Here is a 12,952-nt window from a genome sequence, read left to right as displayed (position 1 = left end):
GGCGGGTTGGGCCATTCTTTCGTCTGTTTCCTTGCGCTAACCTCGCTAACGCGGGAGACAGCGATAAAGCAAAATAAATAAAGATATATATAATATATGTATATATATATATATATATATATATATATATATATATATATATATATATATATATATATATATATATATATACATGGAGGTTGTTAGTCCACCTGTCCACCCCAGGGGGGAGATGATGTGGATGGTTCATGTCACCAGATGGTCAGGGGCAGCGGGAGGTGTCTACTTGTACAACCATAGATCCAGTCCTGGTCATCGGTTGGGGACAAAGACACATTACAAATGAAGGAAACAAAAACTCTCAGACTTTCAGTAATTCTAATATAAATTCAGTATAAGAAGTGTGTGCTTCAGGAGGTGTATGCTTCGGGAGGCGTATGCTTCAGGAGGTGTATACTTCAGCAATATTTTACAAGACGTATATTGTTCTGGACAACAACCACCTCGGAACTTAATGGTGAACATTCGTTCAGTGTCCAGTATGTTCATCACAACCACAACGCTGGCCAGGCGATCATACATGTGAGACCCACCACCGCCAGCCAAACTACAGCATGACAGAAGCTCCCAAATCCATTCCTAAGTTTTAAGTGGAACGCAAGTGTGAAACCCCCTCAATCCTCCACTTCTCTCTTCCATGAGAGAGCCTCGCCTGCTCTCACCACTCACACATTTAAGAGTTTCCGAGAAGTGAAGCCCAACATGGCAGCAATATCCGCCTCTCCGTCTGTGTCGTCAACTCTTCTGGGTCATGACTCTTGCCTGGCTTCGTCGTGCACTTCTCTCCGTAACTCATACCATCCACCGTCCACCACTCATGTTTACCACATCTTCCTGCCCCGTGTAAAGGACGTTAACTCTTACAAAATTATTATTATTATTATCATTATTATTATTATTATTATTATTATTATTATTATTATTATTGTTATTATCATCATTATTATTATTATTATTATTATTATTATTATTATTATTATTATTATTATTATTATTACTATTATTATTATTATTATTATTATCATTATCATTATTATCATCATCATTATTATCATCATTATCACATGTTCACCAAATGGCTTCCTAGCTACGTCTCTTCGTTGTATGTCAACTGACTTTCTCTCTTGTGTCTCCCCTGATGATGTTATTATTACACGAAAGTGTAATGGGATGTATTTAGGGAATCAGTGATGGATTGCGCAAAAGATGCTTGTGGCATGAGAAGAGTGGGAGGTGGGTTGATTAGAAAGGGTAGTGAGTGGTGGGATGAAGAAGTAAGATTATTAGTGAAAGAGAAGAGAGAGGCATCTGGACGATTTTTGCAGGGAAAAAATGCGATTGAGTGGGAGATGTATAAAAGAAAGAGACAGGAGGTCAAGAGAAAGGTGCAAGAGGTGAAAAAGAGGGCAAATGAGAGTTGGGGTGAGAGAGTATCACTAAATTTTAGGGAGAATAAAAAGATGTTCTGGAAGGAGGTAAATAAAGTGCGTAAGACGAGGGAGCAAATGGGAACTTCAGTGAAGAGCGCAAATGGGGAGATGATAACAAGTAGTGGTGATGTGAGAAGGAGATGGAGTGAGTATTTTGAAGGTTTGTTGAATGTGTTTGAGGATAGAGTGGCTTTGGTAAACAGAGAAGAGGTAGTAAAAGCTTTGCGGAAGATGAAAGCCGGCAAGGCAGCATGTTTGGATGGTATTGCAGTGGAATTTATTAAAAAAAAGGGGGTGACTGTGTTATTGACTGGTTGGTAAGGTTATTTAATGTATGTATGACTCATGGTGAGGTGCCTGAGGATTGGCGGAATGCTTGCATAGTGCCATTGTACAAAGGCAAAGGGGATAAGAGTGAGTGCTCAAATTACAGAGGTATAAGTTTGTTGAGTATTCCTGGTAAATTATATGGGAGGATATTGATTGAGAGGGTGAAGGCATGTACAGAGCATCAGATTGGGGAAGAGCAGTGTGGTTTCAGAAGTGGTAGAGGATGTGTGGATCAGGTGTTTGCTTTGAAGAATGTATGTGAGAAATACTTAGAAAAGCAAATGGATTTGAATGTAGCATTTATGGATCTGGAGAAAGCATATGATAGAGTTGATAGAGATGCTCTGTGGAAGGTATTAAGAATATATGGTGTGGGAGGCAAGTTGTTAGAAGCAGTGAAAAGTTTTTATCGAGGATGTAAGGCATGTGTACGTGTAGGAAGAGAGGAAAGTGATTGGTTCTCAGTGAATGTAGGTTTGCGGCAGGGGTGTGTAATGTCTCCATGGTTGTTTAATTTGTTTATGGATGGGGTTGTTAGGGAGGTGAATGCAAGAGTTTTGGAAAGAGGGGCAAGTATGAAGTCTGTTGTGGATGAGAGAGCTTGGGAAGTGAGTCAGTTGTTGTTCGCTGATGATACAGCGCTGGTGGCTGATTCATGTGAGAAACTGCAGAAGCTGGTGACTGAGTTTGGTAAAGTGTGTGAAAGAGGAAAGTTAAGAGTAAATGTGAATAAGAGCAAGGTAATTAGGTACAGTAGGGTTGAGGGTCAAGTCAATTAGGAGGTAAGTTTGAATGGAGAAAAACTGGAGGAAGTAAATTGTTTTAGATATCTGGGAGTGGATCTGGCAGCGGATGGAACCATGGAAGCGGAAGTGGATCATAGGGTGGGGGAGGGGGGGCGAAAATCCTGGGAGCCTTGAAGAATGTGTGGAAGTCGAGAACATTATCTCGGAAAGCAAAAATGGGTATGTTTGAAGGAATAGTGGTTCCAACAATGTTGTATGGTTGCGAGGCGTGGGCTATGGATAGAGTTGTGCGCAGGAGGATGGATGTGATGGAAATTAGATGTTTTAGGACAATGTGTGGTGTGAGGTGGTTTGATCGAGTAAGTAACGTAAGGGTAAGAGAGATGTGTGGAAATAAAAAGAGTGTGGTTGAGAGAGCAGAAGAGGGTGTTTTGAAATGGTTTGGGCACATGGAGAGAATGAGTGAGGAAAGATTGACCAAGAGGATATATGTGTCGGAGGTGGAGGGAACGAGAAGTGGGAGACCAAATTTGGGGTGGAAAGATGGAGTGAAAAAGATTTTGTGTGATCGGGGCCTGAACATGCAGGAGGGTGAAAGGAGGGCAAGGAATAGAGTGAATTGGATCGATATGGTATACCGGGGTTGACGTGCTGTCAGTGGATTGAATCAGGGCATGTGAAGCGTCTGGGGTAAACCATGGAAAGCTGTGTAGGTATGTATATTTGCGTGTGTGGACGTATGTATATACATGTGTATGGGGGTGGGTTGGGCCATTTCTTTCGTGTGTTTCCTTGCGCTACCTCGCAAACGCGGGAGACAACGACAAAGCAAAAAAAAAAAAAAAAAAAAGAATATATATATATATATATGTGTGTGTGTGTGTGTGTGTAATTCTTTCGCACTGTTGACTGTTCGGTGGAAGTAATTCTCTATGCAGGACAGAACCTTTGAGTATAATCTACCCTTAAGTCCCCCGCTGAGACTGGGGACCTTCCCCTTGTCCTTCTGTATGTATGTTGTCTTCATTCTACATCTACAGACTCGAAATACAAGTCCCACCTACTTCGCACTACCCCCCCCCCCCCACACAGACACACCCTCCTGCTTTACTCCATCATACTCGCACATACTACGTACCAAGTCATCCTCACCACCCAACAACCGGACAGCAAGTGATGCCGTCAACCTGTGAACCATCTTTGGCGATCTTAACGACGGCCATGTTGCTCTGACAGTAGACGGACTTAGAGTCCTTCTCCAGGTACAGGTCTTGACAGCCGCCGGCCGACACCCCAGGTACTGCCTCTCTACCTGCAACAACAAATGACCTTTTAGACTGTCATTGGAGCTGGACGGCTTTCATTATTATCATGTTTATGGTTCTGGTGTTGGCTTGTGTGTGTTGGTGTGTGAGGTGCACCGTCACCTATGGCATGTTGCATCAAGACTGTCCTCCACTGTGTTGCAGCATACGGCTGCTCTGAGCCGATGTAGGCGGCCGAGGCACCAGGGTGGACCAGTGCGTTGCGATGTGTGCTAGGATCCCTCTACTGTGACTGTCTTGTGTTGATCTTTCCCTCTCATAAAAGAAGAAAAGGTCAAAACTTTTTGGAACTCTGACCTTATTTATTTCTAAGTAACAATAGTGATTAGATGACTACACAGTGATGTACCCGCATCATGCCTTGATTTCCTGGTAACTATTGCGACTCACGTACTGACTCACGTACTGACTCATCATGTACTGACTCATGTACTGACTCACGTACTGACTCACGTACTGACTCACGTACTGGCTCAGGTACTGACTCACTTACTGACTCACGTACTGACTCAGGTACTGACTCACTGACTCATGTACTGACTCACGCACTGGCTCACGTACTGACTCACGTACTGGCTCCTGCCTTAAATTGTTGCAGCTTCACAGTAGCAGTGGTGGGATTCGACCCCAAGTTTCCGAAGAGGTGCAGGCAACGGTGCACATACACAGCTGTATGATCAGTGACCTCCAGAACAATGACCGGTACACTTACCGTTGTAGCTGAACGGGTCATACTGGGACACTTACTGTTGTAGCTGAACGGGTCACACTAAGTTACACGGGAGGATCACATTAACCAGACTTACATATGTAACTTGAGACATCACAGGTGGAGTACACGACGACACTGCCACTGTCACACTCCACACTGTTCCGCTCCATATGGCTGCCTGTGAGGGCCAGCTCCCTCACCCACAGCTCCAGCAGCTTCTTCTTGTTGGGGAGGGTGGTGAGGCCCACCACCGCTTGGTCGGCGTCGCTGGAGGCGCCACACGCCACGTTGTCTGACGGATCAACAACACTGACAGAGCTCACGTCATGAATGATGTGACTTGTAGGGGAAAATAATGGAGTTAAGTTGTGAGAGTTAACTAATTTAATGTTGTTGTTGTTGTAAGATGATAGCAGGAACATCCTCGCTGTTGAGGCCGAATTGTATTTTCTAACTTTTCGTGAAGGTGATATATGAATCCATGACACTTTCTTGTGTTCTTCGTCAAAGCTGCCGTCTGGGACTACAGCGGCCATGCCATTTCTAAAACTGATCATCCACACTGTCATTCTAACTTGGTACTGTGGCGCGAGTCCGAGCTACTAATGACACCCAAGACATGAAACCCTGACTCCTTACGACACAACCCTTCGAACCACTAGTGACACCTGAGACAGTGAGAACACCGAACCTGCTACCGTATGGTGCGAAGCTTCGAAAATATAAAGGAGTCAGTGTCCCCGAAATTTCAGTAAATCTCGACAGACGAGAATGTCAGACAAAAAAAAAAGTATCCGGTGAATTGCAGCGACCCGCTGTCGCTCCACATAGTGTTACCTAACTGACGACGCCCTGACTTGGTGGCAGATCAAAGTGGGCGACCTCACCTGACCTAATAATTCCCAGAGAAATGAGCTTGGTGGCCCAACCTACGACCGCACCTGTCATATAACCCCGTGACATCCATACTCGATGTTCGGCGGTGGCAGATCAGAAGATTCAATTATAGATGACCTAACCCTTTCCATAAGAAGAGCCACTCTCAGTCCCCAGCATGGAGAAAGGTCAGAGTTTGAGATATTTTGCTTTGATGGCTTGACCTTCCTGCTTCTTATATACCCGGGTATCACAGCAGGAAGGCAACACATGTACCACTCCAGTACCTGAAGTCTTGATATGATACCAGACTCAAGCCACCCTTTGTACGCCTCCACCATCAACGTGACTCCTGACGATTCATCTATCTGGCAGGATTCATTGTGGTGCCTTATCTCTGACGTCCACCTTCGGCAGGACTCGCGTGGGACATCACCTCCGCCCGTCACGAGCAGCAGCTGTAAAAGCGAGGGACGCCCGCGCCACTCTTGCAACCGAAGCACAACCTGGCAGTCGCCGCACACACCAGGAGCCGAGATACGTACCACACCCACCTCCTACTACAGGAGCTCCACGTAGACTGGGCAACCACGCACTTCTCCCACGTGTTCTTGCTTCATCTGGCATCCTCACCAGCATCACAGGAGCCCTACCATGCCTATCTCGCATTACTCAACCTACCTTACTTTACTTCACCAAAATCCTGCACCTCCAGCAGCTCATTGTCCTGAGCTATCTCACTTTATGGACCTAAACCAAAGAATTATTGTTGTTGTTGTTGTTTAACGTGTTACCGTGCCCTCTCTCAGGTATACCATCCCAACAACCCAACCAGAACACACCCGCTAAAGAATCCTAGTTTTAAAGCTTTTGTTTATACCGTACTGGAACTTCTTTTTAGGATCCTTCTGCTCGTCCTGGCCGGAATGGCGGGCCGTTCCATCAGAACTTTCCTGTTAAAATATTTACATCGAGTTCAGAATAATCTCTAAATATTTTGTATCAATATAGGTTTATGATGTAAACATTATCATATTTTCGAACTTCGGTCAGCCTTTTCATAGAGTTTCGATCGGTCCAAAGAATGATTTTCTGATAAAATCGTTGAGGTAGTTTGAAACTTTTTCGTCCAACTTTTCCCCAATTTTGTTTGCCATCATGTTCAAGTTGTGGTCAGAAATAAACCTCAGTTTGGGTTGATATGAAAAAAGGCTTTAATACTCTATACAAAATTTTGTGATATATCGATTTTGGTGGTTGTATTCCGTGTGTAGATGAAAAATGTTTTCCCCTTTTCAGCGCGGGAGTAAAAACAAGATGAAAAAGACGTCAGGATGCAGACATACCGAGAGAATGGAATTCACTGGGTTTTTTTTATTGTGAATTAAAAAATGGACTTTGATGGAAGCGGAACATCCCTCTGGGCTGAGACCATAGGCAAGAGTGCGGGCATGCCTATCTGTCTGTCTGTTTTATTTGTGTATTCAGTTCAATACTCAATCTGTGAAATTCAAATGTATGATGTCGCGTCATTTTAAAAAAAAATCAGCTGTTCCTTGGAAATGAGCCGGAGAATCAGCATGACTATTGTAATGAATGTTGTAGATCAAATTTGGTTTGATCGAGTAAGTAACGTAAGGGTAAGAGAGATGTGTGGAAATAAAAAGAGCGTGTTTGAGAGAGCAGAAGAGGGTGTTTTGAAATGGTTTGGGCACATGGAGAGAATGAGTGAGGAAAGATTGACCAAGAGGATATATGTGTCGGAGGTGGAGGGAACGAGGAGAAGTGGGAGACCAAATTGGAGGTGGAGAGATGGAGTGAAAAAGATTTTGTGTGATCGGGGCCTGAACATGCAGGAGGGTGAAAGGAGGGCAAGGAATAGAGTGAATTGGAGCGATGTGGTATACCGGGGTTGACGTGCTGTCAGTGGATTGAATCAGGGCATGTGAAGCGTCTGGGGTAAACCATGGAAAGCTGTGTAGGTATGTATATTTGCGTGTGTGGACGTATGTATATACATGTGTATGGGGGTGGGTTGGGCCATTTCTTTCGTCTGTTTCCTTGCGCTACCTCGCAAACGCGGGAGACAGCGACAAAGCAAAAAAAAAAAAAAAAAAAAAAAAAATATATATATATATATATATATATATATATATATATATATATATATATATATATATATATATATATATATATATTCCAAGACCTCGATAGATGAATGCACACACTGGAACATAATATTAGAGATACTGAGAACTATGTTCAGCTTTGCAACTTGAGAAAACGGAGAATCCAATACTAGATGTCAACAAAACTTGACAAAACTCTAACATAAATCTCGGACTAGCGCACAGCTCTCTTCCCATTTTCATCGACGCTCTTTTTGTTGACGTAGCGTTAAGGGTAAACAAAAGGAGAATGACATTCAAGTTATAAAACTGTTCTTTCAGAATTCCAAGACACTTGTAAGAATTATGGTGAACAGCCTCTTGCAAGAAAGATCTAGATTTCTTACCTTTATTCATACCCGCATAACATGACCATCTACTGTGTGAAATATTCAGATCACATTCTGATAAATTTGTTTCCAATATGAAACCTCTCGTCCTTAGAGTAAAACATATCAGCTTTAGTATTTTAATTCCATTGCTTTCACAAATACATCACCAAAACTGTCCAGCAATTAGCTTTAAAAAGTTCGCTAAATATAGTAGAACATAGACAATTCAGTTTTAAAAAGAAATGCAATCATATACCATCACGGAAAGCAACAGAGAATGGGATTTTGTTTTCAGTGTTTGATAATGAAAGTGAAAAAGTATGATTTAAACGAGGACGTAGACTGATTAAAAAACTATTTCTCCTTTTAGTTGTGCGGTAACATCAGATGACAACGTTCATGATGAAGTATAAAGATATTTCACAAACTATCTCAAAAACTATCTCACAAATCATCTCAAAAGCAGTTTCACAAACTACGAACTGAAGGCAAGACAACAAGGATGTTGTCTGGGAGATAAAGATGCCTTACTGTAAAGAGGACTTGTAGAGGTTGTTGGAGTTTGTGTCGTCATGGTTGTAGATATTGCATGAGTGGAAGCTTGTGTTGTCGTAACTGTAGTCGGGGTAGGCGTTTGGGTCGTTGTGGGAGCGGAAGTTGGAGTTGTCGCAGCTGTAGATGTTGTTGTAGAAGTAGGATCTTGAGTTCCTTTGGTTTTAGATGATGCTGTAGAAGTAAAAGCTTTTGTTTTAGTTGTAGTCGGGGCTGGTGTTTGAGTTGTCGTAGGGGCAGAAGTTTGGGTTGTTGTGGTTGTAGAAGCGGAAGTTTGAGTTGCCGTAGTTGTTGTAGGGACAGAAGTGTCAGTTGTTGCAGAAGTTATAGTTGTTGTATGTACAGACGTTGCAGGTGTTGCAGACTGTATGGTTGTTGCTGTAGATGCAAGGGTTGTTGTTGTTACTGCTGTAGATTCAGAGGTTGATCCGGTTGTTCCTGACAACGTCGATACATCTGTTGTTGATGTTATTGATGTTGAAGATTTCAAAGTTGTTATGGATGTTGTGCCAAGTTCAGATGAATGTGCTGTTGTAAAGTCTACTGTTGTGGGTTTAACGGATGTTGTTGCTGTAGAAGTAGAGGATGCTATTGTTGTAGGCTCAGTCATTGTTGTAAGTTCCGGGTTTACTGAAGGATGAGACGTGATCAGCTCAGCCGTTGTGCTCGGCGTTACAGAGGCGTTTGTAGATGTTGTCGATGTCGTCAGTGTGAGTATCGAGTAGAAGTTGAACTTCGAGTGTGAGACGCAGTTGGACCTAGTTCTGGTCATCTCGCACGCCCTCTGAGGCCCTCCTGAAGCCTCGAGACTGAACCCAACACACCCTGACTCTGCAAGACGGTGTAAGTGAAACAGTTTTAGTCGTGCGAGTGAAGCAGATTCAATAACCAAGGCAAGTTCCTGGATGTGAACCACGTAGACACATGAGTGAATCTGTTTCAGTAGCTCATGTAAGTCAGATGCTTTAGCCTAGGGACACTATAAAAAGAAAGCACTCTTGATTTTTGTGTCTAATAATACGACACAACCGTCTAAGAATGCTGATGAATGGTCTGTGATCTTGCCGCACACGGGTAGCACTGCTTTCCTTATGTATATTTCACAATAGACGTAAAACAAAGTATGCAATGTAGCGTATAAAGTTTTCACTTATGATGCATCTATTAACTTTTATGTATTTCTGGTGTAATTAATCAACAGAGTAGCTACCGCAATCATTACAAAATGCGTCCTGAATCTACACTTACCAACTTGACTGAAATTCATCGGATCCTTCCGCAAAGATGGTTAGTTTGTTAGATGTGAAGAATAGAAAATACATGATAAGTTGTGATATACAACAATGGAAGAATAACCGGAAAATCTGGCAAAGCTCTGAAACTCAAGCCTCAGAACACAAAGATACCAGTTATACCTCAGTTTAATCATTCTAACTCATTTTTGCTGATTGTGATGTTACAAAGATAGCTTGACCGGCATGATGGTAGCATGCATAACCTGTGTCGGAAATTGATGCCAATATGATGGCTATCATATAAAGTCTCGTTATCGTCTTTGTATTCCAATCTCTTTTTGTAATCAGTGATAAATATACTGGCAGTGTCAGCCATATACGACTCGAGTCTGATTCAGTTATAGATGTTTCGAATAGATATTTGTATATTTTGAACATTCGTGGTCATTAGATGCTCCAAAGATCTGTATTCAAAGAAAAATTAAGATGTATTTGGTTAATATTTTTTCACGAGCAAACTGATATCATGACAATTAATTCTGATTTATCAGTTCAAATGTTTCACGAAATAAATTCATATTTCTTATAGATAGTAGTCAACATTTTCGCTTTCCTCTCTTTTGTATGAGATTCACACATTATTTGGTAGATACAGACCCATCCCTTTGCTTTTCTAAAGCTCATCTTCAACTGTAATTGTGAAATACATCTTAAAATGAGTATCAGCACAGCAGTGAATCACTTATTTGTCCAGTTTCAGTTAACAAAATATCTATCGTAGTATTTCGTAGATTTAAGTCAGAGAATATGCCGCGTGGAAGAGACTTTATGAATAGTAAGAAATACAACAGATATTTAGGTATACAATCAACCATGCCGAAGCCAATTGAGTAACATTGTTCGTTTCCAACTCCATCTAACGTTAACACGGATTACGATACTTTACGTTGACTCTACCTTCGAAGGATTTCCTGGCGACGGGAACCCGAAGTGTTGTATTAATATTCTGTTTTAAGAACTATTTCTATTTATTCTATTGTCCGTGGAAATTAGTTACAACGTGGTTCGATTGCTTATATTCTAAGAACACGCAAGTCAGTTTAAGTCAAAGCGAACGAACCAAAAGCCAAGACAGCTTCAGCCAGAGAAATATATTCACGAATCAGTTTACATCTAGGATCATAGAGAAGGTGTCACTATCTAAACCGGGATTGGAACCAAGATGTATGAATAGAAAATCAGAGAGGAAGAGGCAGGAAAGGTCATACAGAAAAAGACGACGACAAAGAGAAGCTTCAAAGAATGAAGGAACTGAGAGCCACTGATATGTGTATCATGAGAACGACAGAAACTCGTTGTTAGGCTTCATTCAAACCAGAACAAATACGAACAGGAAGAGCAGAGAGCCAAGGCTTAACCTCTGTCGAATGAAAAAATAAGGAATGCGTCTAGGTTTCAGAGAAGAACTGAAAATTGTGCAAAGTGCAGACAAATAGGAAGAACAAGAGGATATATAAGAACTAGGAACCACAGAACCCAGAATCAGAGTAAGACTTTAGTAAAAGAAATGAAAAATCCAAGGTTGGCTGTCGTCAATCTAGAAAAATGCGAAAAAAAAGAATTAGGCTTAAAGTCTTACACGAAAGATTAAGTATTGTCTAAAAAGAATCTAACAGACTCCTGTTCGTGCAGGAAGAAAGCAGGAATCCAAGCTAGATTTCAATCATAGGAATATTTTCCACATACAATAATTAACCAAGATCAAGAGCCAGCCTTCAACCCTAAAGGGCGCAAAAATATGACGAAGCTCGAGGAACGAGTGTCACCTCGTCTACAGACGGCAGCGCAGACGGTGAGGGAGGAAACGGCGGTCGTCCTGAAGGCAGCGTCGCAGCGGGTGTTCTCGGCGGTGCGTTGGTAGAGGGTCGGCGGGGCGGCGGTGGCGGCGGGCGAGGACCCAGCCACCAGCGGCAGCAACACCAACAGCGCCGCCGTCAGTATTTTCACATTCGAGGCTCCTCCCAACCTAAACATCCTGTACACAATAACAAACATTTGAATACAATATTTCATACGGGAATACATGTGCAACACAACCACACTACAGTCTACCCTTCAACAAAACAAGAAACATATCTTACGTATATTAAACGTACAGGAACCCACAGCCTCTCTGTTGCACATCGTCTTTGGTTCAGTGTACCCATCTCGCTAGCAGCAGCAGCAGTAGGAGGTTAACTCAAGAATTTTGCCATCATTTGTCCGCTTTCGGTTCGGGTTATCGATATACTATACTCAGTAATAGAAATTTAAATTGGGTCACGTAAGTTGAATTATATTTTACCTCCTTTCGTTGAAATTCTCTTCGATTCATTCCTTTAAAGTTGTTATCAAGGACAATAGACACAGCCAAAGTGTGTAATGATATCAGACGAACAAATGTGTTTTGTGTGTGTGTCATAATGATTCTAAGAGTGTGAGTACGACGATATTGGAACGTAAGCAATGATGCTTCTGGGTCTACAAGAACTTAGGATATTATGTTGACACCATCCCTTCCTCACCACCTCTCTCTCTCTCTCTCTCTCTCTCTCTCTCTCTCTCTCTCTCTCTCTCTCTCTCTCTCTCTCTCTCTCTCTCTCTCTCTCTCTCTCTCTCTCTCTCTCTCTCTCCTAAGCTGCCATAAAAACAGCTTACTTCTGACCTTTTCCTGGTATAATAGAGGCTTCAGCACCCTTATATATTCACAACACGAGAGCGATAGTCCTATGGAGAAGTATTTCATTCGAAGCATTCGTCACTCTTACGGACTCACGGCAGAGGGGCGTCATTCCTGTGCCCAACCATTCCGTGACAGCCATCTATCACCTTATCAGTGTTCGTTGCCTGTCCTTCACATCCTCCTCAAACATGGCTACACTGGAGCCGGGATAGCGACAAGTTCTGGCAATACTGGTGCGAGTAGCGGGCTCCCCTCGACTGTCTGGCGTATCCCGTCACTTATGGACTGTAACTCTGGTTAGTGGGATATCACTTGTTATCTAACACAAGTACTGATTTAACAAAGCCATTTTCTATATGATGAATTTTTTGCCTTTCTGTTATACCTGTAAATGACTCGTTAATAGGAAAGCAAAGAATACATATATGCTACTATATTGAAGTCCGGTAAGCGATGTAATCTACAAAGACGGAGGCTGGTTTTGT

General features: G+C 42.3%; 1 protein-coding gene across 3 annotated transcripts in view; it reads right to left on the bottom strand.

Annotated features, from left to right (window-relative positions):
• Positions 1–351: 351 nt before the first annotated feature.
• Positions 352–12,952, bottom strand: part of LOC139756935 (uncharacterized) — a 44,439-nt gene continuing 31,838 nt past the window's right edge. The window contains exons 1-4 of one of the 3 annotated variants that reach the window (XM_071676878.1): positions 8,490–11,744; positions 4,677–4,874; positions 3,684–3,857; positions 352–873 (exon numbers count right to left, since the gene is read on the bottom strand). In XM_071676878.1, the coding sequence (XP_071532979.1) occupies positions 3,694–3,857; positions 4,677–4,874; positions 8,490–9,282 (1,155 nt within the window). In that variant the 5' untranslated portion in view covers positions 9,283–11,744 and the 3' untranslated portion in view covers positions 352–873; positions 3,684–3,693. Of the gene's footprint in view, positions 874–3,683; positions 3,858–4,676; positions 4,875–8,489; positions 11,745–12,952 lie in introns of those variants that run through there. The other 2 variants (XM_071676879.1, XM_071676880.1) reach the window with 2 other exon arrangements.

This window comes from Panulirus ornatus, chromosome 23, assembly GCF_036320965.1.
Source record: "Panulirus ornatus isolate Po-2019 chromosome 23, ASM3632096v1, whole genome shotgun sequence".
NCBI classification, from domain to species: Eukaryota; Metazoa; Arthropoda; class Malacostraca; order Decapoda; family Palinuridae; genus Panulirus; species Panulirus ornatus.
Note: the sequence above shows the minus strand (reverse complement) of the source record. Positions and strands in the feature narration are given on the sequence as shown.